The 25,616-nt window shown below is 44.9% G+C and overlaps 1 protein-coding gene across 1 annotated transcript in view; it reads right to left on the reverse strand.

The window, feature by feature from the left end:
• The window catches only part of LOC116437393 (polycomb group RING finger protein 3-like), a 96,849-nt gene extending 76,236 nt beyond the window's left edge, over positions 1 to 20,613 (reverse strand). Inside the window, exons 1-2 of the mRNA XM_032095059.1 lie at positions 20,496 to 20,613; positions 16,459 to 16,555 (exon numbers count right to left, since the gene is read on the reverse strand). Of these exons, the coding sequence (XP_031950950.1) occupies positions 16,459 to 16,555; positions 20,496 to 20,604 (206 nt within the window). The 5' untranslated portion in view covers positions 20,605 to 20,613. The remainder of the gene's footprint in view (positions 1 to 16,458; positions 16,556 to 20,495) is intronic.
• Between the last annotated feature and the right edge of the window lie 5,003 nt (positions 20,614 to 25,616).

Here is a 25,616-nt window from a genome sequence, read left to right on the forward strand (position 1 = left end):
TCTTATCCCTTTTAATTAATCTCTTATGTTGCTAAGTTGCTTAATTAACTGTACTGGGCTTTTTCAAAATCACGAGGAAAGACGCCTATAGGGAAAAAGAAGAAGAGAACAAAGGAATGAAAATTTGCATTTGCTCTTATAATCCAACATTTTACCCAAGAGCAACATCATATAGCTCAGCATCCCATCTAGCTAAAAAGGGTGGAACCTTGGTGCCAAAACCCAGGATGATGAGGAATTTGAGATAAGCATAGTAATTGGAAGAGGTGACAGGCAAAACATGGACTGAATTGTCCTGGGTAACCCAAAATGTATTCCATATCTATCTGTGCTATGCCCAAAATTGTTACTGTCTCTTTAAGACTTGGTGGCTGGAAACGGAACCACGGAGGTCCGTGGGAGCCGGTCTTTTTAAGGTTGGGGTCGCTCAGGCAGAAAGTCTCTCTTGCCTTGCCCTTTCGTTCTCGCGGGGAGGTTGCGATGGTGCACAGCAGGAGCCGCCTTTTGTTTCTCTCTGATCTCCTTTCTTGGCTTAGGTCTCCAAGAAACTGCATTTCGCAATCCTAGGCTGCTTCAGGACAAATTTCGCATATACCTGTCTACATCCGCGGCACCACGCTGAGAAAAACGGAACAGCCCCTGCTCCATACGGTCAGCCCAGCCTGCCAGCAGCGCCCGGTTGAAGCGGTAAGGTACAGAGTCTGAGTCGCCCTAGCCGGCTGCCAGCCGCTTTTGCCGAGGAGAAAGCAAAGTCCCTCCACGAGTTCCAGCCGCCAAAGAGATAAGAGGGGCATTTGGCTGTTTTTGAACTCTAGGTTTTCTTTTTGTTTTGTCCTTGTTCCCTGTTGGTTGTTATTTGGGGGGAAGAGGGAGTTTTTGTAATCGTGGAGGTTTGGTTTCTGTGTTGTTTTTCTCTATTTGTTCTCTCTCTCCACACGAGGTTGTCTGCGGAGGGTGCCATCTTGGGGGGGAGGGGGGGTTTGTCTGCCATTTTTGTTTCTCTCTGTTCCCAGGGAGTCCACAGGATTCAGCAACTTTGTAACTAGTGATTATCACTGTTATTTTTTGCCTGTTGCTGTTTCGTTTTTTTAATAAACTGTTATTTTTTCACTTATATTTACTCGCACCTGAAAGGAATGAGAAGGAGGTGTCTTTACAAACAAACTGTGGGCATGCTGTAGATAAAGCCAGATACTGAGAGGTGAAAGAAGCAATGGGAGGAACCATAAATTCCATAGGAATTCCACTAATTGACACAGATTGTTACTCACTCAAGACTTCGTTAAATCCCTGGACTTAGAGAAAAAGAACAGAGACAAAAGGAAAAAGGAAAACAAAGGGGGAGGGGGTACACATTAGAAGGGGTTTCTGTATTAGGCAGTTCGGGAAGTCTGTACTCTCAAGTACCTCAGCCAATGGGGAAAGAGAGAGGGAAATGCGGCCGGGAAATTAGGATAAAAAGGAGCCTGTGTCCTCTAACAACTTGAGAGACCCCAGGGGAATGCCCCATGGCCTCTCCCTTTATTTGAATAAAGTAACAGGACTCCTCTGTCTCCTTTTTGGACATAAACCTCTGGTGTTTGTGGATTAATTTTCCTGATGCTCATCTCTCCTTATTGATGATAAGGGAATGGTTAAATCTAAAAGGGAAGGTAATGCATTTTGGAGTGTCTGCCCACTTAAATTGTCGTAAACCAAGACAAATTTGGGGCCCAACTAAAGAGGCACGAGAGAGAAAGTGGAAAAATAACAATCTTGATCAAAACATTTTTGTATTAGGTACAGAACTCACTGGTCACCATGCTGCTTGGTCTAATCATGGAGGTGTGGCACCTAAGCTTGCATACTTCTCTGTATATATGGTACAATTTGCCTGAGAAACGGATCTTTTTTGGACCAGGGACACAAACCAAGATTGCTTTGTTGATATACTCTGCAATATCAGCTTATATAAAGATAACATCAGAGGCAGTGAGGATCATTTGGGATGCGTTCTGTTTGCCTGTCCTAGTCTTGGCTGCTACTTCTGGGGGTCTATTAATAATCACACCCAGCATCTTGGGAAAACAGGAGGGAATGATTTTTCCCACCCTTTCACCTCCTTCTCCCCCCTCAGGTCTGACACATCACTTTTTGAGAATGTTGAATTTCCTCTCGATGTTAAAGACACCATATTTTTGTTGCTAATTCCGCTATGTCTCTCCCATATGACCTACAAAACATTTAGAATCAGACTGAGATTTCCAGGGAGGTTTCCCAGAGATTTGCCCCAGTGGTGGAAAATCCTGAGTGGCATGGAATGTGGGAGGATATAGGCCAGATTCTGAAGAAATTCTCTGCCCCAGTAGTTTGGAAGTTCCCCTCTGAACAACTACAGAACCCAGCTAACAGAATATATGAAAGAAAATTGCAGTGGCAGCTCTTTGCTTCTGCTGATGGTATTTGCTTTGCAGCTGATACAGGTACCGATTTTAGAGCTACTAAAGGGCTAGATCGCCCGTGCTACCTCTCTAGGCTGCTCGAGGCTTTCTAAGGCATTAAACCACTAGCCTAGCCAGTAAAAAGCTGAAAAGATACCTTCCACACAGGGGATCACGAGGAGGCCAGAATGTCTCAGCCTCTGGACACGACTCTTAGCAAGTGTGAAGGAGAGATAACTTTGCCCAGAAGATCTCCAGCTGCAGCAAGGCCCTTGGAAAACCATGGAGCAAGGAATCCAATGCTTGCGGGAACTGGCTGTGCTAGAGATCCTTTTCTCAGATGACGATCAACCCACTAAGAGTCCAGACATGGTAAAATGTACAATACTGATGTGGCTTAAACTTGCATGACTTGGGACACAGGCATACTCCCAATTCCTAGCAATGCTGCAATGGAATGAGGGAGACAGTGGGTGCTATGATGAAGGCTCCAGACATATAAAGACACTGTCCACACCCTGACATGAGCCCAAGTCTCAGCAGTGGAAACAGACTTGACCAAGTGTATGCAGAAATTGGAAGAGAGAATTAAAGAGACATCAGAAACACAGCAAGGAGCTTAAAGAGGGCCTTTCCCAAGCTTTATCAGTACAGACCAGAGCCCCTGCTATCAGAAGCAAGCATCCCCTTGCTAGGGAGAGGGGGTACACCCCATGAGGTAACCTGTGGTTCTTCCTGTGTGAGCATGGGGAAATATATTGGTTTTGCATGGCCTGGTTTTTGGCAGCGAGGAAGCCACAGAGGTGACTTTTGTGAGAAGCTGCTAGAAGTTTCCACCATGTCCAGCAGAACCAATCCCTGATGGCTCCAAAGATGGATGTGCCACTGGCCAAGGCTGGGCCAATTAGGAATGGCAGTAACACCTCTGTGATTACATATTTAAGAAGAAATCAAAACAAAGGTTGGGGCGCAGTTTTAATTCCAGCCAGAGAAGAGCAGGGTGAGAACATGAGACAAACAACTATGCAGACAACCAGGTCAGTGAAGAAGGAGGGGGAGGAGGTGCTCCAGGCGCCGGAGCCAAGATTCCTCTGCAGGCCATGGTGCAGACCATGGTGAAGCAGCTGTGCCCCTGCAGCCCATGGAGGTCCACGGGAAAGCAGAGATCCACCTGCGGCCCTTGGAGGAGCCCCATGCCAGAGCGGGTGGATGCCTGGGAGGAGGCTGTGATCCTGTGCGAGACCTGCGGAGAGAGGGGCCCTGTTCCCATGCTGGAGCAGCCTGTCCTTGAAGGACTGCACCCTGTGGAAAGAGTGATCCACGCTGCAGCAGTTTGAGGGGTACTGTTGCCTGTGGGATGGACTCATGTTGCAGAAGTTCACAGGGAGCTGTTGCTCGTGAGATGAACTCACGTCAGAGAAGTTCACAGAGAACTATCTCCCATGGGAGGACCCCACAGTGCAGCAGGAGAACGACTCCTCTCCCTGAGCAGCGGGAGAAACCACAGGTGATGAAGTGACCATAACCCCTATTCCCTGTCTTCTTGCGCCCCTGGGGAGGAGGTAGAGCTGGGAAGGAGGGAGGGGTGGGGGGAAGGTGTTTTTAAGGGCCTATTTTACTTCTCATTATCCTGCTCTGATTTTGTTAGTAATAAATTCACTTTATATCCTTAAGTTGAGCCTATTTTCCCTGTGACGGTATTTGATGAGTGATCTCTCCTGGTCCTTATCTCAACTCATGAACCCTTCATTATATTTTCTCTCCTCTGTCCAGCTGCAGAGGGGAGTGAGTGAGCGGCTTTCATGGGTGCCTGGCATCTGGCCAGTGTCAACCCATGACAGGAAGACATGAGAAGATGGGATGGAAAACCTAATTCTGTCCTAGCAGTATAGGTGTGTAAGCTTAAAGAGGAAACTACTAACAGAGGGAGTTCTACAAGAATGAATATAGTCCAGTTTCCAGTGACTGAGCTGCTAGGCATAGCAGAATGGAGGATGATATATCTGATCCCCTTGAAGGGACCTTCAGAATGTATGCCCAGGGAGGGAACAGTGGCCAGAAACAGAGGGGCCCTATCTCTAGCCAGGTAGAGGCCAGGGAAAATTTGGTCTATTGGATTGTATGGATTGGATGGCCTGGCACATCAGAACCACAAAAATACAAGGCTTTGGTTGACACTGCCACACACTGCCCCTCAGTACATGGGGGCAGAACTTGTTTCTATTGCTGGGGTGACAGGGGGATCTCAGCAGTTGACTCTATTTGAAGTTGAGGTGAGCTTGACTGGGAAGAAGAAACAACCTATTGTGACTGGTCCAGAGGTCCTGTGTATTCTTGGCATAGATTACCTCAGGAGTGAGTATTTCAAAGACCCAAAGGGACATCAGTGGGCTTTTGGGATAGCTGCTGTAGGGACAGAAGACATTAGACAATTTAACACCTTGCCTGGTCTTTCAGAGGACCCTTCTGTCGTAGGACTCCTTAGGGTTGAAGAACAACAGGAACTGATTGCCACCACAACAGGGCATTGTCAGCAATACTGCATGAACTGAGATTCCATGATCCACATCCATAAGATGATTCATGAACTGGAGAGCCAGGGAGTGGTCAGAGAGATTCACTCACCCTTCAATAACCCCATATGGTCTGTGCATAAGTCTAATGGAGAATGGAATCTGACAGAGGACTATCATGGCCTGAATGAAGTCATACCACCACTGAGTGTTGCTGTGCCAGATATGCTGGAACTTCAGTATGAGCTGGAGTGTATCCCAGCTTTATGATGTGTATCCCATATCGCTGTTCTATGCCCAGAAATTAATTTTGTGCCTTTCTATGCCTTTAAACTGAGCCTGAGGGGGGGGGGGAGGAAAACCAAGTGTACTTTTTCAAAGCAGTTTGCAGTCTGTTTTCAAGGACACAGATAAGACCTCTCTGCGTTCAGCTGCGGCGAGAGAGAGGAGTAGGAGGAAGCACTACTTGCTTTTCAGACAGCTTTTTCGGCTGCTTTTTCTCCGGAGAGAGACAGAGAGTTGAGCTTTTGTTTTCCTGGGACTTCATTTTTTTTCCTTTTTCTCTGCTGGATGGTTTCAACATCAGAATACATTGGGAGAACTTTCCACTGAGGCCTTGGCCCTGGAGGTGGGCCCACCACCCCATCCCAGCTCCAAGGAGGGGGAGAGAGATCTGTGAAAGGACTCTAAAAATTTTCCCAGGTTTTTCTCTCCACAGCGAGAGGTTTTATTATTTAGCATTATTATCCTTTTCACGTGTGTTTGTTAAATAAATAGGTTTTATCTCTTTCACTTTCCTTTGAGGAAAATTTTTTTTTCCCCGAACCTGGTGGGGGAGGGGTGGTCGTGACCTGCCTTCTCTCAGAGGATATATTTCCAAATTTGCCCAAACTGGCACACCAAGGCAGCAAAGTGGTGCCACCATCAACATTGCCAATGTGTTTTTCTCCATTCCTTTAGCAGCAGAGTGCAGGCCACAGTTTGCTTTTACGTGGAGGGTTGTCCAGTACACCTGTAACCGACTGCCCCAGGGGTGGAAGCACAATTCCACCATTTGCCATGGACTCATCCAGGCTGCACTGGAAAAGGGTGAGGCTCTAGAACACTTGTAGTACATCAATGACATCATTGTATGGGGGAACACGGCAGAAGAGGTTTTTGAGAAAGGGGAGAAAATAATCCAGATTCTCCTGAAAGCTGGTTTTGTCATCAAAGTCAAGGGACCTGCCCGAGAAATTCAGTTCCTAGGAGTGAAATGGCAAGATGGATGCCAACAGATTGTGATCAATAAGATAGCTGCTACATCCCCACCGACCAGCAAGAAACACAGGCTTTCTCTAGGTGCCCTGGGTTTTGGAAGGATGCACATCCTGGAGTACAGCCATATTGTAAGCCCTCTCTACCTTGTGACATGGAAGAAAAACAATTTCAAGTGGGGTCCTGAAAAACAACAAGCTTACAAACAGATCAAACAAGAGATTGCTCATGCAGTAGCCGTTGGGCCAGTAAGAACAGGATGTAAAGAACATGCCCTACACTGCAGCCAGGGAGAATGGTCCTTTCTGGAGCCTCTGGCAAAAGGTACCTGGGGAGATTTGAGGGTGACCTCTGGGGTTCTAGAGTCAGGGATACAGAGGATCCAAGGCCTGTTACACCCCAACTGAAAAAGAGATCGTAGCAGCTTATGAAGGTGTTTGAGTTACCTCAGAAGTGATTGGCACTGAAGCACAGATCCTTCTAGCACCCTGACTACCAATGCTGGGCTGGATGATCAAAGGGAAAGTCCTTGCAACACATCATGCCACTGATGCAACGTGGAACAAGTGGATTGCTCTCATCACACAGTGAGCTCAAATAGGAAATCCAAATCACCCTGCGATCTTGGAAATCATCACAAACTGTATTGAAGGTGAGAATTTTGGACTATCATTAGAAGAGGAAGAGAAGCAGGTGACACATGCTGAGGAGGCACCACCATATAACCAGCTACTAGAAAGTGAGAGATGATACACTCTCTTCACTGATGGATTGTCATGGGTGTGCTGGCTAGCTCAGTTGGTAGAGCAGCGATAGGGGATACACATCATAAAGTCACCCTAAGACAGTGGGTAACCCAAAATGTTATTGTATTCCATAGCTATCTATGCCCAAAATTTGTTACTGCCTCTTTAAGACCCTGCAGCCAGAAAATGGAACTGGGGAGCAAGGGGGAGGGGGGGGGGGCATTGCCGCAGTCCCTTTTTATGTCGGAGGCTTGAAGCAGGGAGCAAGGAGCTCTCTCTCTCTCCTGGCAGCATTTGATGAAGGTGGAGGCTCCACTTTGGAATGTGTTGCTTTGGGCAGTTGTTTTTTTTTCTAGGCTTGCAATGGTAGCCACTTCGAAAAAATGAATTTCACAATCAAAAACTGTTTTGGAGTGAACTTTGCAAAATGAGATGGTCCCTGGGGCTGGGTCACCCTGTGTTGGTGCCAACAGACCGGTTTTCGCCCCCAACACGCACAGTGCAGAGGACAGCAGCACCAACACTGGCGAAGTCTAGTGGGTGGCAGCACTGAACCCACACGCGCAGGCAATTCTCATCTGCCACTACAACTGCCACCACAACAGCTCCTACCTTCCCCAGAGACTTTGCCGTCATCCTTTTGTCTCCCAGACTGCGCAGTCACCTGCAAAGGCTGCCATCTTGGGGGAAGGGTCAGATGCCATTTTCCCTTTGTCTCCCTACACGCGGTCACCTGTGGTGGGCGCCATCTTGGAAAGGGTATTTACACCATTCTGGGTGTCTCTTTGTTCTTGGGGAGTTCGTGAGAGTTAGCAATTTTATTCTAGTAATTATTTACTGTTATTATTTGCCTGTTGCAGTTTTGCTTGTTAGTAAACTGCTATTTTTTCATTTATATCTACTTGTATTTTATTTCTCCTTATTGGTGGAAGAGGGTTTGTCTGCCATTTTCCCTTCATCTCTCCACATGAGGTTGTCTGCAGAGGGTGCCATCTTGGGGGGAGGGTTTGTCTGCCATTTTTGTTTCTCTTTGTTCCCAGGGAGTCTGTGAGATTCAGCAACTTTTTAACTAGTGATTATCACTGTTATTTTTTGCCTGTTGCTGTTTCATTTTTTAGTAAACTATTATTTTTTCACTTATATCTACTCGCATTCATCTCTCCTTATTGGTGAAAAGGGAGTGGTTAAAACTGAAATGGGAGGTAACCCATTTTGAAGTGTCCGCCTCCTTAAATCGTCTTAAACCAAGACAGCTCTTATAATCCAATATTTTACCCAAGAGCAACATCATATAGCTCAGAATATCATCTAGCTAAAAAAGGTGGAACCCTGGTGTCAAAACCCAGGATCATGAGGAATTTGAGATAAGGACAGTAATTAGGGGTAACGGGCAAAACATGGAGCAAACAATGCTGGAGAGTGGAATGATTGTGGGTATTTTCTGTTGTTGTAATTGTGGTGAAGGGAAAAGAGGTGGATTGTGTGTAAATTGTCCACTCTCATTCAGTGCTGTGATTATGTTATTTTGGTTTTCGTGTGGGTAATTTTTTTTGTTGTTGTTTTGCTGACATGAGTGAGGGTTGTGTTTATGAATGTAGATCTTAATGATAGTTCTTAAATATATGATTCACAGAGGCAAGGGGTGGAATGTATTTGGTTTGCCTGGCAAGGTTCTGGTAGCAGGGGGGCTACAGGGGTGGCTTCACTAAGAAGCTGCTGTAAGCTTCCCCCACGTCCAGCAGAGCTAATGTCAGCCATCTCCAGGGTGGACATGCTGCCGGCCAAGGCTGAGCCAATCAGAGATGGTAGTAATGCCTCTGTGATAACATTTTTAAGAAGGATAAAAAGTTATTGCACAGAAGATTGCGGCCAGAGAGGAGTGAGAATATGTGAGAGAAACAACTATGCAGACACCAAAGCCAGTGAAGGAGGGGCAGGAGGTGGTCCAGGCACCGGAGCTGAGATTCCCCTGCAGCCCATGGTAAAGCCCATGGTGAAGCATGCTGTCCTGCTATGGCCTATGGAGGTCCACAAGGGAGCAGAGATCCACCTGCAGCCCATGGAGGAGACTCATGCCATAGCAGGTAGGTGGATGCCCAAAAGAAGGCTGTGACCCCATTGGAAGCCTGTGCTGGAGCAGACTCCTGGCAAGGACCTGTGGACTGATGGAGAGAGGAGCCCACACTAGAGAAGGTTTCCTTGTAGGACTTGTGACCCTGTGGAGGACCCACACTGGAGCAGGCTGTTCCTGAAGGACTGTACCCCATGGAAAGAGATCCACACTGGAGCAGTTTGTGAAGATCTGTAGCCCGTGGGAAGGACTCACGTTGGAGAAGTTTGTGGAGGACTGTCTCCTGTGGGAGGGATCGCCATGCTGGAGCAGGGGAAGGACTCCTCTTCCTGAGGAGCAACAGAAACAACCTATGATGAACTGATCATAACCCCTATTTCCTGCTTTCCTGTGCTGCTGAGGGGGATGAGGTGGAGAATCAGGAATAAAGTTGAACACAGGAAGGAGGGAGAAGTGGGAGAAAGGTGTTTTTAAGATTTGTTTTACTTTTCACTCTGATTTTGATTAGTAATAAATTAAACTAATTTCCCTAAGTCGTCTGTTTTGCCCCAGTAATCAGTGAGTGATCTCCCTGCCCTTAACTCATGAGCCTTTTGTTATATTTTCTCTCCCCTGTCTAGTAGAGGAAGTGAATGATAGAGCAGCTTTGGTGGGCTCCTGGCATCCAGCCAGGGTCAAACCACCACCGGAACAAAAAAGACTGATCCAGCACATAAGGAAAGAAATGGTGGGGAAGCAGGACTGGTTAAGATTCTAAACACTCATGTGTTCAACCAAAGTTTAAGTTGCCATTTCCTGTATTACTCTAAAATAAGTCATTACCGGAAAGGACCAGAACATTACCTTGACTTCCAAACTATAAATAAAATGCAATACAGGCTAAAATGTCAGCCTCAGCTGCTACAAGGACATTAACACCAGAAGAGTTTATAATACCAAAATCCAGCTTTGACTCTCAGGTTAGGATTTTTAAAGGTCATTTACAGATTGCAGGAACATCTCCAAAACATTTAAATCTAAATGAATGATTTTAGCCATCAGCATGAGAACAGAGGTGAGAATTTAACAGCATTCTTAATGATAAAACATGAGATGTGCTTGTTTTACCTATTCCTCCGAGGGGTGGGGATGAATTAGATCCCAGATTCTTTTATCTAAGGTATAATGCAATGTTCCTCCCTATTAATTCTCTATTGAAGTGATGCCTTTTCCTGGTCTTAAAATCAAGAGTCAAACACGGTTAGAAGGGAAAAAGGGATTTTACCTCTGTATTTATTTTAAGGATCTTTAGGTGCACTACGTCCAGGTCAAATGCACCTTAATGCACACCGCAATGCACACCCCCAAAAGATCTGGTATAACACTATAGGTCTTACTAATTAGCATATCTATCAAAGATTCCCCAATGAGAGGCTCGAATGAGCCCCCCTCCCCAAGGAACTTTCCCCTGGATGGTTCTATCTTACTTTACAAAATGTGTTCTGGAGAGGACCTTGGGGTCTGGGGCACACTAACGCCTAATTATGAAGCTTCTAAAATGTTTAGTCTCTCAGCTTAACAAACAAGTCCAAGAATGTAGGCAAAAAGCACTAAGAATGCAGAAGTTGTAAAAAGGTATAAAAAAGGGGTATAAAAGAAAAGGCAAAAAAATCATCATGGCATCAGAAGAAACCACAGACTTCCAAAATCAGGTTGGACAAAGGCTATCTGTTTTGATCTTTAAGGGGCAGTATTTTGCAACTAGCTCAAGAAAATACTTCTCTAGGAGTGCATCTTCATTTTTCAAAGCAGTAAAGCAAAGAACTTACACTGAAGAAAGGGATCAATTTTTAAAAAGACATAGTATTGTGCATTCCATATTCACAAACAACTGTCATCCATTTCTAACTACTCAATTTGAGGATATGGTTCCAGGCCTCGCTTTGCATTGAAAACAGGCTTCTGAATCAATACATGGATGTATTCCTGTAACTTTACAAGGACAACCATGTTGTTTTAAGTGCCATTTGTTTCTTCTTGTCAACTGGCATGGATTTGTCATTACTGTTTTGTCATTTTTCAAAATACACTCTAGTACAATTTCCACAACATTCTCAGAAAGTATAAGAAAAACCTATCTTATTTCTGACTCCTGAAGGGAATACAGTTTTGAGCAATTCAGAAAGTTTTTATAGGACATGCACAATTCTCAGTGAAAGTGGAGAAGGAATCAAATTTATTTTCTATAGCCACTTCTTCAAAAGTTGAACTAGAACTCAGACATAAGCATTTGAAGCAGTGCCACAAATGAAAAGAAACTTTGCGCGGAGGTAGACAAGAGTCTACACAACATACAGCAGCTACTGTGACCACACTTCTCAATACATTTCTATCAGTGAAAGTTGCTATGGTACAAATCTCTCATGAAAATGCAGCCAAGTCAGGTGGTATAAATATTTGACTGATACCTTTGAAATTTTTAAAATGAGAGGAAACTGTTGAAGAAAAAGAAAGGTAATGTACAAATACACAGAAAATACACTGAAAAATAAGGAAATTATGATTTAATACCTCATTCATTATAGGTCACAGAGTAAGGGAGCCCTGTATGGGAATGGGAAGAAGTAGGTACAAATCTTTCAGCGAGTCTTCCAGTCAAGATGTTGAAGCCACTACTCTAACTTTCCTGCTACCAACTTCCTCACAGAATCACAGAATCAGCAGGTTGGAAGAGACCTCTAAGATCATCGAGTCCAACCCATGCCCTAACACCTACACTAAACCATGGCACCGAGTGCCACATCCTATCTTTTTTTAAACACATCCAGGGATGGTGGTTCCACCATCTCCCCAGGCAGATGATTCCAGTACTTCACCACTCTTTCTGTGAAAAAATTTTCCTAATATCCAACCTATATTTCCCTTGGCACAGCTTAAGACCATGTCCTCTCGTTCTGTCAGTTGCTGCCTGGAAAAAGAGACCAACCTCCACCTGACTACAACCACCTTTCAGGGAGTTGTAGAGAATGATAAGGTCACCTCTGAGTCTCCTCTTCTCCAGGGTGAACAACCCCAGCTCCCTCAGTGGTTCCTCACAGGGCTTGTGTTTCAAGCCCCTCACCAGCCTTGTTGCCCTCCTCTGGGTGCATTCAAGCGTCTCAACGTCCTTCCACAACTGAGGGGCCCAGAACTGGACACAGTACTCAAGGTGCGGCCTCACCAGTGCTGAGTACAGGGGAAGAATGACTTCCCTGGTCCTGCTGGCCACACTATTCCTGATACAGGCCAGGATGCCGTTGGCCAGGGCACACTGCTGGCTCATGTTCAATCAGCTGTCAACCAGTACCCCCAGATCCCTTTCTGCCTGGCCACTGTCCAGCCACCCCACCCCCAGCCTATAACGTTGCAGGGGGTTATTGTGGCCAAAATGCAGGACTCAGCACTTAGACTTATCAAACTTCATCTTATTGGACTCTGCCCATCTATCCAACCATTCCAGATCTCTCTGCAGAGCCCTCCTACCTTCCAACAGAATGACACATGCTCCCAGCTTAGTGTCATCTGCAAATTTACTAATGAAGGACTCAATACCCTCATCCATGTCCTCAATAAAAATATTGAACAAAACTGGCCCCAGCACAGACCCCTGAGGGACGCCACTGGTGACTGGCCGCCAACTGGATGCAGCACCATTCACCACAACTCTCTGGGCCCACCCATCCAGCCAGTTCTTAACCCAGAAAAGAGTGCTCCTGTCCAAGCCGTGGGCTGCCAGCTTTTCCAGGAGTATGCTGTGGGAGACAGTGTCAAAGACCTTGCTGAAGTCCAAATAGACAACATCCACAGCCCTTCCTGCATCCACCAGGCGGGTCACCTGGTCATTAAAGGAGATCAGATTGGTCAAACATGACCAGCCCCTTCTAAACCCATGCTGGCTGGGTCTGATCCCCTGGCCATCCTGTAGGTGCTGTGTGATGGCATGCAGAATGAACTGCTCCATTACCTTGCCAGGCACCGAGGTCAGATGGACTGGCCTATAATTACTAGGATCCTCCTTCCTACCCCTCTTGTGAATGGGTGTCACATTGGCCAGCTTCCAGTCAGCAGGAACTGTACCAGTGAGCCAGGACTGTTGGTAAATGATGGAGAGCGACTTTGCAAGCTCATCTGCCAGCTCTCTCATCACTCTGGGATGGATCCCATCTGGTCCCATAGATTTATGAACATCCAAGCAGCTCAGCAGTTCTCTGACTGCCTCCTCCTGGATAACAGGGGACCATCCTGCTCCATCTGCCAGCCCAGGAGGACAGTTGTCCTGAGGACAAGCCATCTTCCCACTAAAGACTGAGGCAAAGAAGGCGTTAACCACTTCCGCCTTCTCCCCATCTGTAGTTATTAAGTTCCCACCCACATCCAGCAGAGAACAGAGGTTGGTCTTATCCTTCCTTTTGCCGTTAATATATTTGTAAAAACATTTTTTATTATCCTTCAAAAGAGTTGCCAAGTTAAGTTCTAGCTGAGCTTTGGCCTCTCTAATTTTTTTCCTACATGCCCTAACAATCCCCTTAAATACTTTCTGAGAGACTTGACCCTCCCTCCAAAGATGATACATCCACTTTTTATTCCTAAGTTCCTTCAAAAGCTCCTTGCCCATTCAGGCTGAACGCTTGCCTCTTCGACTCATCTTACGGCACACAGGGACAGTCCGTTCCTGTGCCCTCAAGATCTGTTTTGAAGCACGCCCACCTTTCCTGGACTCCCTTGTTTTTAAGGGCTGCTTCCCAAGGAACTCTCTGAATAAGTCCCCTAAATAGGCCAAAGTCTGCCCTCCAGAAGTCCAATGTAAAAGTTTTATTGATGTTCTTCCTCATTTCACCAAATATTGAGAACTCTATAATTTCATGATCACTGTGCCCCAGATGGCCTCCAACCACCACATCTACCACCAGCCCATCTCTATTTGCAAACAGCAGGTCTAGCGTAGTCCCTCCTCTGGTGGGCTCACTCACCAGCTGTGACAAAAAGTTGACCTCCACACACTCTAAGAACCTCCTGGACTGCCTCCTTTCTGCTGTATTAAGTTCCCATCAGATGTCTGGTAGGTTAAAGTCACCTACAAGAACAAGGGCTGGTGAACCTGAAATATCCTCCAGCTGCTTGTAGAATAAATGATCCACCTCTTCTTCCTGGCTGGGTGGTTGATAACAGACTTCCACCAGGATGTCAGCCTTGTTGGCCTTCCCCTTAATTCTTACCCATAGGCACTCGACTTCATCATCATTGGTTTCAATACCCATGGCATCAAAAGCCTCCCTAATATAAAGGGCCACCCCTCCACCTCTTTTCCCTTTCCTGTCTCTTCTGAAGAGCTTGTGTAGTGCAGTGCTCCATCTATGTGAGTCGTCCCACCACGTTTCCATGATGGCAACTGCATCATAGCTTTGCTGTTGTACCGTGACTTCCAGCTCTTCTTGTTTGTTACCCATGCTGCGTGCATTAGCATACATGAATTTCAGCTGGGCTGCTATTTCACCCCTAACTCTGGCTTACACCCCTTGGGCCTGCTTCCAGAGAGCCCAGTTGCATCCTTTTCCCCTTCAAACCTAGTTTAAAGCCCTCCCAATGAGTTCTGCCATTTCATGGGCTAAAAACATTTTGCCTTTAACAGAGAGATGGAGTCCATCTGGTTCCAGCAGTCCAGGTGCCATAAAAGTTGCCCTATGATCAAAGAACCCAAAATTCTGATGATGACACCAACCCTTGAGCTACTTGTTTATAATGTGGGCTCCCCTATTCCTTTTGTCATTCGTCCCCGCCCCCAAAGGGACTGAGCAGAACACTATCTGTGCTCCTGCCCTATCAACCACTTACCCAGAGCCCTAAAGTCCCTTTTAATTGCCCTAACACTTCTCTTTTCAGTCTCATCACTGCCAACCTGGAGTATCAACAGTGGGTAATAATCAGTGGGCTGAATCAGCCCAGGGAGTCTCTCAGTAATATCCCGTACCTGAACCCCAGGGAAGCAGCAGACCTCTCTGTGGGATGGGTCCGGTCGACATATGGGCCCCTCTGTTCCCCTCAGAACGGAGTCACCTACTACAACTACCCTTCTTTTCTTTATAATGTTAGAGGTGGTGATCCGTCTGACAGATGAAGCGTAATTGGGAGGCCCACTGGGCAGGTCATTTTCTTCTGCGTCATCTGGCTGACCCTCTAGATCCAGGGCCTCATATGTATTCTGATGTGGCACCTGGGTATGTGATGGGGGTCGGGAGGAATTTTTATTACCTCCCCGAGTAGGAACCCATTTCCACTCCCCTTCATCCATCAGGTGTTCTCCTATTACCTGAACGTGGGAGGCATGGGAGTCCCCAGACTCTTGGCAGGCTTCCCTCAAGGATGGAAGGGCAGAACTCCACCACTCTATTTCCCTCTCACTTTCCCTAATACTCCTTAGTCTTCCTACCTCCTTCTTAAGCTCAGCCACCAGTGAAAGGAGATCATTCACTTGTTCACACCGCAGGCAGGCTTCGTTTGCATTGCCCCGTGGTACCACCGACAAGCTCAAACACTCCTCACAGGAAGGGGTCTGGACAGACGAATCCTTCTTGGAGGTTTCTGTTTGGGTACATACACTTTTACTAACTGCAGCCCTTGATCATGTAAAAACCATTACTAACGAAAAAACCCAAAACCAACCAACAAAATTGCAACAAACAACTAAAAACCCCACGAGCAGGAGGAAACCTGCAACACTGCCTGCTTGCCCTGCTTGCGTGAACTGGCCCGCAAACTGCCATCCCACGCCCTTAGAGATGTGCCATGACCCTGTTTGCCCACTCCTGTTCACCGTGCTCTGGGTCGCCACGGTCCCTAGAACCCTTTTTAATCACCCCACCGCTGCCCAGAGGAGAAACCCCACCCTGCACCTGCGTGGCTAACGAGAACAAGGAACCCACCTGCTCAGCCCTCAGTCCTCATCTGCATCTATGAACTAAACAGTTCTTTGAAAGACTAAATCAACAGTAATGCTGTATATTTGCAACATCTTTGAACACCCCCCCTCAGTCACTGAAAGCCACTGTCAAACTGACAGTCATTGTTTGGAAGATTTACTACAAGTGTAATTCATGCTGATGTTCCATATATGCAACTTCTATGATCCAGGTATGCAAAACAAGAAGAGACTAAATCTCATTGTACTTCACTCAGGAATCAAACAATAAAGTCTATTGTGTTTCTCTGATTCAAGAGAAAAGGATTAGTTTCAAAAGAATTGCAAATTCACAGCAGAATTCAATACCTTACCTCTTTTATATAAATCTTCTGTCTTCTAATCAAACTTCTTTATATATATTTAAAATGTTGATAAGCAAATTAAAAAATGTAGAGAGAAACTGTGCTGAATTTGCGAAGTTTGTACAGCCCAGAGAGTAACTAGTTGTGCTTTTCCTTTCCTACTCCACACTTACCCGATATACTGTAATGGATGGCTCTGGTGTATAACAATCCGACATGTTGGACAGGTGTTGTTTTCCTCCAAATACTTCACCAAGCAGCTTCTACAGACTAATAACAAGAACATTAATAATTAAAAAGAAATAAACCAAGACAGAGTTTGAAGAAACCTGTGAGGTCACTGGCAGTATCTGTGGGTTTCTGAATTGCTTTCGCTGTGTCTGTGGAGAGACTGGCTGGCAGGTGACAAACAGGTCTTGCAAGAGGGGTGGGTAAGGGCTGGATGGTGCTGATGGTCTCCATGGCCAGTTCAAACCCCAGGAAGCCACATATAACTGGGCCCTAGGGGGCACAGCTAACCAAGAGTGTGGCATTGGTGGGGACATTTTTTTTCTGAGAACTACAAGGAGACAGTAGCCTGCAGAAAGAAAATGGTCTCCACCTGCCACACCTGCAAGGCTGAGGCTGAAACACAAACAGACTGAAATAGCTGTGCAGAGCTGAGGTTGCATGGAGCTGCAGCACTTGGAAGTTCCTGTGGCACCTGAAGGCAGCAGTGGATGTCATAGCTGCAAGCATGCCCAGCTAGAACTCCTCAAGCTATGTTACAAGAGGAGCTCAACAGACAGCACAGTATTCAGGAATGTGAGTGGGACATCAATACATGGTACTGTGCTCCTATTATTTCATGTAGGCTCCAATGATACTGCAACGAGGCAACTTAGAACCATTAAAAGACTATATGTAACTTGGAGCAATGTTAAAAGGATATGGAGCACAGGTGGTGGTCTCTATTCTCTCAGAATAAGGGGTTCAGGAAGGAGGAGCCAAAATGAACAGGTGAATGTCTGGCTGTGTGGCTAGTACCATACTCAAGGTTTTGGCTTCTATGAATATGGATCTACCTTTGAGAAGCTGGGTCTGTTGGGAGCTAATGGGATTCACCCGACCAAGCAGGGCAAGAGGGTCTTCACCAACAAGCTGGCCAGACTTATAAAGAGGGCTTTAAACTAGATTTAGCAGGGGAAAGGGATGGAGTTCTGAGCACCAGACAGGAGCTGATGATGTATTAGGAACCAACAGAGAAAAATCTATGAAAAGCCTGAAAGGATTAGGGTGTGTTCCTCTAAAAAGGTGACAAGGCAGGTAGCTTAGGTGAAGTGCCTCTATACCACTGCAGGGAGCATGGGTAACAAAGTGAAGGAGCTGGAAGTCACTGTGCAGCTAGAAAGCTATGATCAAATCACTATCACAGAAATTTGATGAATTGCATGCCCAGAGCACTGCAATTGATGGCTATAAACTGTTCAGAAGGGACAGGCAAGGAAGAAGGGGTAGGGAGGATGCCCTCTATGTACAAAAAATGGACTGGCTGCACAGAGATGCAGTGATCATGCCCAGGTGTGATTCACAATCTTCAGGGATAAAGGCCAGGTGAAGAGTAGAATCAGGACCCAGTGGGACGGAGTGCACCCTCAGCAAGTTTGCAGATGACACCAAGTTGACTGATGCAGTTGATTCACTAGATGGAAGGGATGCCATCCAAAGGGATCTTGAAAGGCTTGAGGAGTGGGCCCATGTGACCCTCATGAAGTTCAACAAGGCCAAGTGCAGGGTCCCACATCTGGGTTGTAGCAACACCCAACATCAGTACAGACTGGAGGATGGATGGATTGAGAGCAGCCCTGCTGAGAAGGACTTGGGGATACTGGTGGATGAAAAATTGGACATGAGCAATGTGCACTTGCAGCTCAGAAAGCCAATCATATCCTGGGCTGCATGAAAAGAAGTGTGGCCAGCAGATCAAGGGAAGTCATTCTCCTCCTCTACTCCACTCTTGAGAGACCCCCACCTGGAATACCGTGTCCACCTCTGGGGTCTCCAACACAAGAAAGACATAGAACTATTAGTGCAGGTCCAGAGGAAGGCCATGAAAATGGTCAGAGGGCTGAAACACCGCTCCTATAAAGGAAGTCTGAGAGAGTTGGGGTTATTCAGCCTGGAGAAGAGAACATTTTTAATGAACTTTTATGATTTCTGTTCTCAATTTGGAAAAGTGATGCATTGTAGCTATGTTAAGAAAATTATATCTAGTTAGAGTCTTCCTAACAAATCATGCTTAAATTTGGAACAGTCCCATTCCTGAAGTTACTAGAACAGTATTTCAAATAGGTCAGTAGCATATTTACTTGGTTTTTTCAGCTTTTACAAAGGATGTTACAGACTCTGCATGCCATTAAAATACATAGTCATTTTGATTTTTATCATGGATGCACATAGAGGAAAAATGTGTTATGATAATAAGCATTTGGCAAAAGAATAATTTCTTTTTCCTCAAGTCCAATGCTTTGAATCATATTATTCAAATGCAATTCAACTTTTCACTTTCACAAAATACACTACAAATAGACTTCAATCAGAAAATAAAATGAGTAAAGGTTTTTAGTATACAGATAAAAACTTAAAATTAATATTACATAGCACATGCTTTTGGAGCTAAGTTTATACACAACCTCACAATATTTGATTCAAATAAAAGCAATTCTTTCATTTCAATCTGTACTACTGTTTTTTCACTACATTGCAGTATTAAGTCAGTATTAAGTGTTTTCCTGACCCAAAGTTCTAAATGAATTCCAGCTCAAATTTCAGAAATTAAAAAAGCTCAAGCTACCAAAATTATATATATTCTTTTTATTATTAAAAAAGGTTAAGCATCTTTTCCCTCAACAATAATTCCTTTAATCTTAGGTAGTCTTACAACAGTTCTTACGGTATGAGAGAACTATAGCTGTACTGCCATCTGTCTCTCAGACATGATGGTATGTTTGAATAAACACCAGTTAAAGCCAAAAAAGTAATTATGCTTTCTTTGCTTATATATCATACTTACATATTTAAGATGAAATTACTGTTGCTGGTAGAGATTATTATTGGACCTATCCTACTAATTTTGCCCCCTAAGCCCAGATCTTGCATTACAGTCTGCTCCAGTAGTATATGCTAGCAGATCCAGTTGCAAGGGTGAGGCCGTAACCTGTTTGAAACAAGTATACAGAAGAACCAAACTGATCTTCTAAAATTACTAACTTCTCACTTGCCATCATTAGATCCTCCAGTTTTGAATACGGAGATACCAGCTCCTCCTAAACTAAACTCAGCACAGGTCAGCTGTTTTTTCACAGACAAGCTAAAAAGGTACAAATGAAAAAATTCTGCAGCTGTTCTTTAAAAAGCTGCTACCCACCCTTCCATCCATAATATGAAGCTATGTCTCCCCTCAGAATTAATACCATAAGTCTAAGGATGAAACTAAAGGCAAGAAAACTTTCTGAAAACATAAATTTCTAATAAGGAACATTCCACAAGACACCCCATAGGTTTGCTCTAAAAATGCATTCCTCAGGAATGGCATGGCCTTTGTGAACTGGGAAAACCTGCTTGCAGTGCATGTTTCAGGGTTGCACATACATAAATAAATACATTTTAGAAAAACAAAAAAGTGACCCTCCAGCAAGACTAATTTTAATAGTTAATGGCAGCATTACAGAATTTGGTACAAAGCAAAGTAAAAGGTTAGATTAGGGTTCTAAATGCTTTACTCCAAACAGAACACCAAGGAACTTCAGATTTGGAGCACATGGAGAAGGGACACAGGAATGAACTAAAAACGGAATGAGAAGAAAAACAAAAAAAGCAAATACATTAAGGCTGATGAACAGCATCTAGAAATCAGATGTAGTGAAAAAACATCTCTGGCAAATTTGAAACATCATCTCTGTAAAGCATGCCACATTTCTTCTAATATTCAGCAGAAAAGCTACATTCTTAAACATATACATTACCATTTACTATATATGGTTTCAAGTTTGTTCTTATTTTTCTCACAAAACAATATATTTTTCTTGAAAAATTATAAGTGCATAGCAAAGTTTGCTTTATTCTGGCTGATACACAGTAAAACTTTAAATTTCAACTAAAACTTAAAACATCTAGCACATCAAGTAAAACAACAATTCTATCTTAATCACAGCATTATATTCCTACTTACAAGTATGTAAGCATTCTGTTACAGTGGTAGCATCAATCAGGTATCCATTGCATAAATGACAGGTTATATGGGCATTGATGTCCCAAAGCTTAATCTTTCTAGTCATCATCTTTGGTATCTGTAAAAAAGAAAAAAAATCACCCACACATTACATAGCAACTCAGATGTACTGATAAGGTAAAAGTAGTTTTGAAATAAGTAATAACTATAATTCACCTTAAAGACATGCTTATGTAGGTAACTTGAAGCTCGTGTATACTTCTGCACATATTTTGTGTGAGCACTAAAATTTTAAAATATTATAAAAATATATGGTGAAATAACTGAAATCTACACTATTTTACATGTTAAGGATACAGAGTGGAAAAGTCCTAGTACATCATTAACACTGACCAAGTGTGGTGGATTAGCCTTGACTAACAACTCTATGCAGCACTACAGGCTGGGGGAAGAGTGGCTGGAAAGCTGCCCACCAGAAAAAGACTTGGGGGTGTTGGTTGACAGCTGTCTGAACATGAGCCAGTGTGTGCCCAAGTGGCCAAGAAGGCCAATGGCATCCTGGCCTGTATCAGAAATAGTGTAGCCAGCAGGGCCAGGGAAGTGATGGTCCCCCTGTACTGGTGAGGCCACACCTCGAATCCTGTGTTCAGTTCTGGGCCACTCACTACAAGAAAGACACTGAGGTGCTGGAGCATGTCCAAAGAAGAGCAATGAAGCTGGAGAAGGACCTGGAACACAAGACTTGTGAGGAGCGGCTGAGGGAACTGGGGTTGTTTAGCCTGGAGAAAGGGAGGCTCAGGGGAGACCTTATTGCTCTCCACCTGAAAGGAGGTTGCAGTGAAGTGGGTGTCAGTGTCTCCTCCCAGGTAAAAAGTGACAGGAGAAGAGGAGATGTCTTCAAGTTGCACCAAGGGAGGTTTAGATTGGATATTAGGAAAAATTTCTTCACAGAAAGGGTTGTCAAGCATTGGAACATGCTGCCCAGTGAAGTGATTGAGTCACCATCCCTGAAAGTATTCAAAAAACGTGTGGATATGGCACTTGAGGACATGGTTTAATGGTGAACTGGTGGTGCTAGGGTGACAGTTGGACTTGATGATCTTGGAGGTCTTTTCCAACCTTAACAATTCTATGATTCTATGATAATGGTTTCTCTCTACTACTTCTTTCTTCTCACACTTTTCCTCTGCTCTGTTGTGGGTTCTCCACAGACAGCAATTTCTTTAAGAATATCCATCTGCTCTGGCATGGATCCTCCACAGACTGCAGGAAATATCTACTCCAGTACGATGAAGCACCTCCTCCTTCTCCTCCTTTCTCTGATCTTGATGTTGCCTCTGTTTTTTCTCACTCCTTTTGTTACTTCCTCCTCTCTCTGTCCAGTGTTTTCTGCCCTTTCTTCAATATGTTTTCATAGAGGTGCCACAAATTTGCTGATGGGCTCAGGTTTGGCCTGTATTGGGTCCATTGCCAAGCCAGCTATGTCCAGCACAGGGCAGTCTCCGATCTCTTCCCACAGAGGCCACACCCCTATAGTCTTTCCCCCTTGCCATTTACATCCAATACATCAAGGGATGAAGATTTAAGACCAAATATGTTGGGTGGAGTCGCGGGAGACAAGCCTCACGGCATTGTGGTCAGCAAGTCTCATTTATTGTAATAATCTACACATACTTATAGTACTACTAATTAGCTCATACATATTGCAAAAGCTGAGCTCCTTATTGGTGGGAGCTATTCCATGAGATCACTGTGGTCTTATCTTTTTCTCTTCCATATGGTTTCTTTCAGCTTACTTATCTGGACTCACATCCTGTCATTTGTACAACTCCTTGCTCAAAGATTTAGTGTCCTTGCCAAGACTGCATCTTTACTAAGCCTGCTGTGTCATCATGACCTTTGCTTTTTAGCCATTCTTCAGAAAGACTCTCAGCACTTCCCCCGTTTTCTTTTTGCATGATCATAGTCATATTGACTGACTTCAAAATTAAATTTTTTTACACATGACATTATACAGCTAAGCATAAGTAAACCAAGCAAAACAATTATTAGCAATAGCATTAAAGATTTGATCACACTTTTCATCCATCCTTCTAAGCCCATCCACTCTGTAAGTCCTTCTAATCCGAAAAATCCGGAATCTTTCTTTATTTTTTGGGAGTGTTCAATCAAATTCTTAATTTCGGCGTGGATGGACTTAGAATGATCCTCAAGATCCATGCAGCACATTCCTTCAAAGTCTTCACAGCCATGGCCGTGGGCTAAGAGTAAAAAATCTATAGCTGCTCTATTCTGAAGCAGGGCGTGCTGGACTGAACTCAGGTCTTCTGCAAGTTCAGACAACACTCGGCTGGTACCGTTTGCTTGTTTAACTACCCAACATGTCAGTTTTTCTAAGTGACGATGGGCTCGTGCCGCAGCTGCACCAGGAACAAAAAGGGAGGTAAAAAGCACTTCTAATTTGCTCCATAACGTGAGGTCATCCTCACATTCAGATGTTATAGTTTCTGCTAAAGACCTCTTCTATCGTATTCGGTGTGTAGCATTAGGATGGTGCTGTGGAAGTGCAAGACTCAGTTGGCCAAAGGTACAGGGCCCGCCTACAGGCTTGGATGGGATACCTGACCAGGCACGATTCCCACAAATTAGGAAAAACCCTCTGGGTAACTTTCGAGGGAAAAACGTTCCAGGGGCTGCAAGAGATCGATTTCTCACGGTAACGTTGCACCATTCTAAGTCCCACTGTGAAGCATTGCCAACAGGATTAATCAAGGTGGGATTGGATATATTCATTTGACAGCCACCAAGGCTGCCCTCTTGGCATAAATTGCGTGAACTATTAATATAGATACAGGCTGTAGTGTTAAGGGAATCAACTAGTTCTATTTCTTGTGGCTCAGGGCCCACCGGGAGTCTATCATCCCAGATATCATAGTCTAGTAGGCCATGAGTAATATTTTTTGTGGAATTCAACTGCCAAATAGGTTTGAACTGCTTCTGGGTCTCGATTACAAAGTTGCGCCATGTATTTTCTGTTAATGGTACTCCAACTAAGCATGTTAAAAATGGAGTACTGGGTGTGGCTAAGGAGGCACAGAATGTTGTGGTGTTTAATTCGCGTGCCAAGGAGACCCAGATATTATCTCTAGGGTCAAACACCTTAGGAGGGTAGGGAAGGTTGTGACCCATTACTGAGCCTGCGATTAGCAGCACGATGCTTAAACCGCCGGCAAACATGATCCCACTTTCTTGGTTCAACTTGCCACTGAATGGGGACCCCGATATTTAATTGGCAGGAGGATTGCAAAACTACAGAGTAACTATCTGCTAAGATCTTTTTTGCTAAATGCTGTACTGACCACGCTAATTCTCTTAGTCTCAGATCTTCAAGATTTTCAACTAATTGCAAACTGTCAATGATATTTTTGCCTGTGAGTTGTACTAATGCTCCTTGAGCTGTCTCACGGTGCCAGTGAAAACTGCAAGACTGACACCAAAACCCTTCTGATAGATGTCGCTGGTGGACCCACCACTGTAAATTACAACCTCCGCAAAACAATCTTACCCACGCCTTATGATTACTACAATTACATGCAAAGCAAGCAGATTGGCAAAAGCGTAAAAAATGTCTCTGCAGATGTGGAAGGAGATGATCCTCTATCTCCTGTTCAGATTCCACAAGGAAGGTAACGTGAAACCGTTGCTCAACTTCCTGCAGGATTTGTGAGATCTTCCTCTGTACTCTTCTCGCTTTCCTCTGTTGTGGGTTGCTCATCAGTGACAACAGGCTTAGTCCATTTAGCTGGAACCCATAGGGGACAGTTGGCACGAAGTAGGTGAGTTTTTCATTCCTTGTGGCAATACAGTCCATTCAAATCGCCTGGCTGGTTCTCCTTTATTCAGGGCAGGTAAGGTAAAGGCGAAGCGCTTGGTGTCATCTGGATGCAATGGAATAGTAAAAAAGCAGTCCTTGAGATCTATAATTAAAAGAGGCCAGTTTTGGGGCAACATAGCCAGATTGGGGAGACCAGGTTGTAGCACCCCCATAAATTCCATCTGTTGATTTACTGCACGGAGGTCCTGTAGAAGGCGAAACGCACCAGACTTCTTGCGTATGACAAAAATAGGAGTATTCCAAGGACTGACAGATGTGACCGGGTGTCTCACAGCGATGACACTTCATGGGCCACCTGGAGCTGGGCGGGGATGTGCTGCTGCTGCTTGGAGAGGAGCAAGGGCTGCCATAACCTGATTTTGAGAGCTGATAGCCTGTTCTTTAAGCCCTTCACCTAATTTTTCTAAAGCTTGTGCTAAAAATAGTTGCGAGCCAGTGGGCATGGTCGCAGCTTTTTCTAAAAGTTGCTGGACAGTCCAATCCCCTGGGGTGGAAGTAATAAGGGCACGGGTGGCCTGATTGCCATTTTGTAAAAGGCATTGCTTAAGCAACGGGTCATGCATATGCTCTTGAACCCCAGCTTTTGAAATGACTTCCATAACTTTGTCAACAAAAGAGCCTAGAGACTCCTCTCTGCCTTGTTTGATGCTCATATACATCGGGATCCCACCTGGGGCTCAGACCTTATCCATGGCTTTTTTAGCAACTGCCATAGCTTCCCGTAGCTTGGCAGGTCCTAGTGCCGCTTGAGCTTCTACTCTCATGTGATCCCCTTCACCCATGAGCTCAGCTACTGTAACACCTGTCAAGGGATCTGCCGCTGGCCTGGGGATAGCAGCAGTAACAGCGGCTTCCTCCCTCCAGCGAGCCTCAAAAAGCAGTCGCTGATGCGGGGTATACATAAGCTTAGTAATGCCTTTAATGTCAGCAGGAAGAAGGGTAAAAGCGTTAAAAATATAATCAAGCATCTGTTTAACTGGTTCACTGGTTACACCGTAATTCCCCACCGTTGCTCGGAGCTGCGGTCGCAGCTTCCAATCAAGATTAGTCACCTGCGCAATACTGCCACCTCCTGGCGGATTCGGGACAAATAAAACAGGGAACGCCATGCTGTCTTGGGCAGCCTCTAGCATGTCAGAATCACCCTTTTGTAAGCCATCACGAGCAACCGCAGCCCAGAGTTCTCTATGGCCCCCAGCCATGGCCTCCGCGAGGTCAGACTCTGC

This window comes from Corvus moneduloides, chromosome W (genome assembly GCF_009650955.1).
Source record: "Corvus moneduloides isolate bCorMon1 chromosome W, bCorMon1.pri, whole genome shotgun sequence".
In the NCBI taxonomy this organism is placed as follows: Eukaryota; Metazoa; Chordata; class Aves; order Passeriformes; family Corvidae; genus Corvus; species Corvus moneduloides.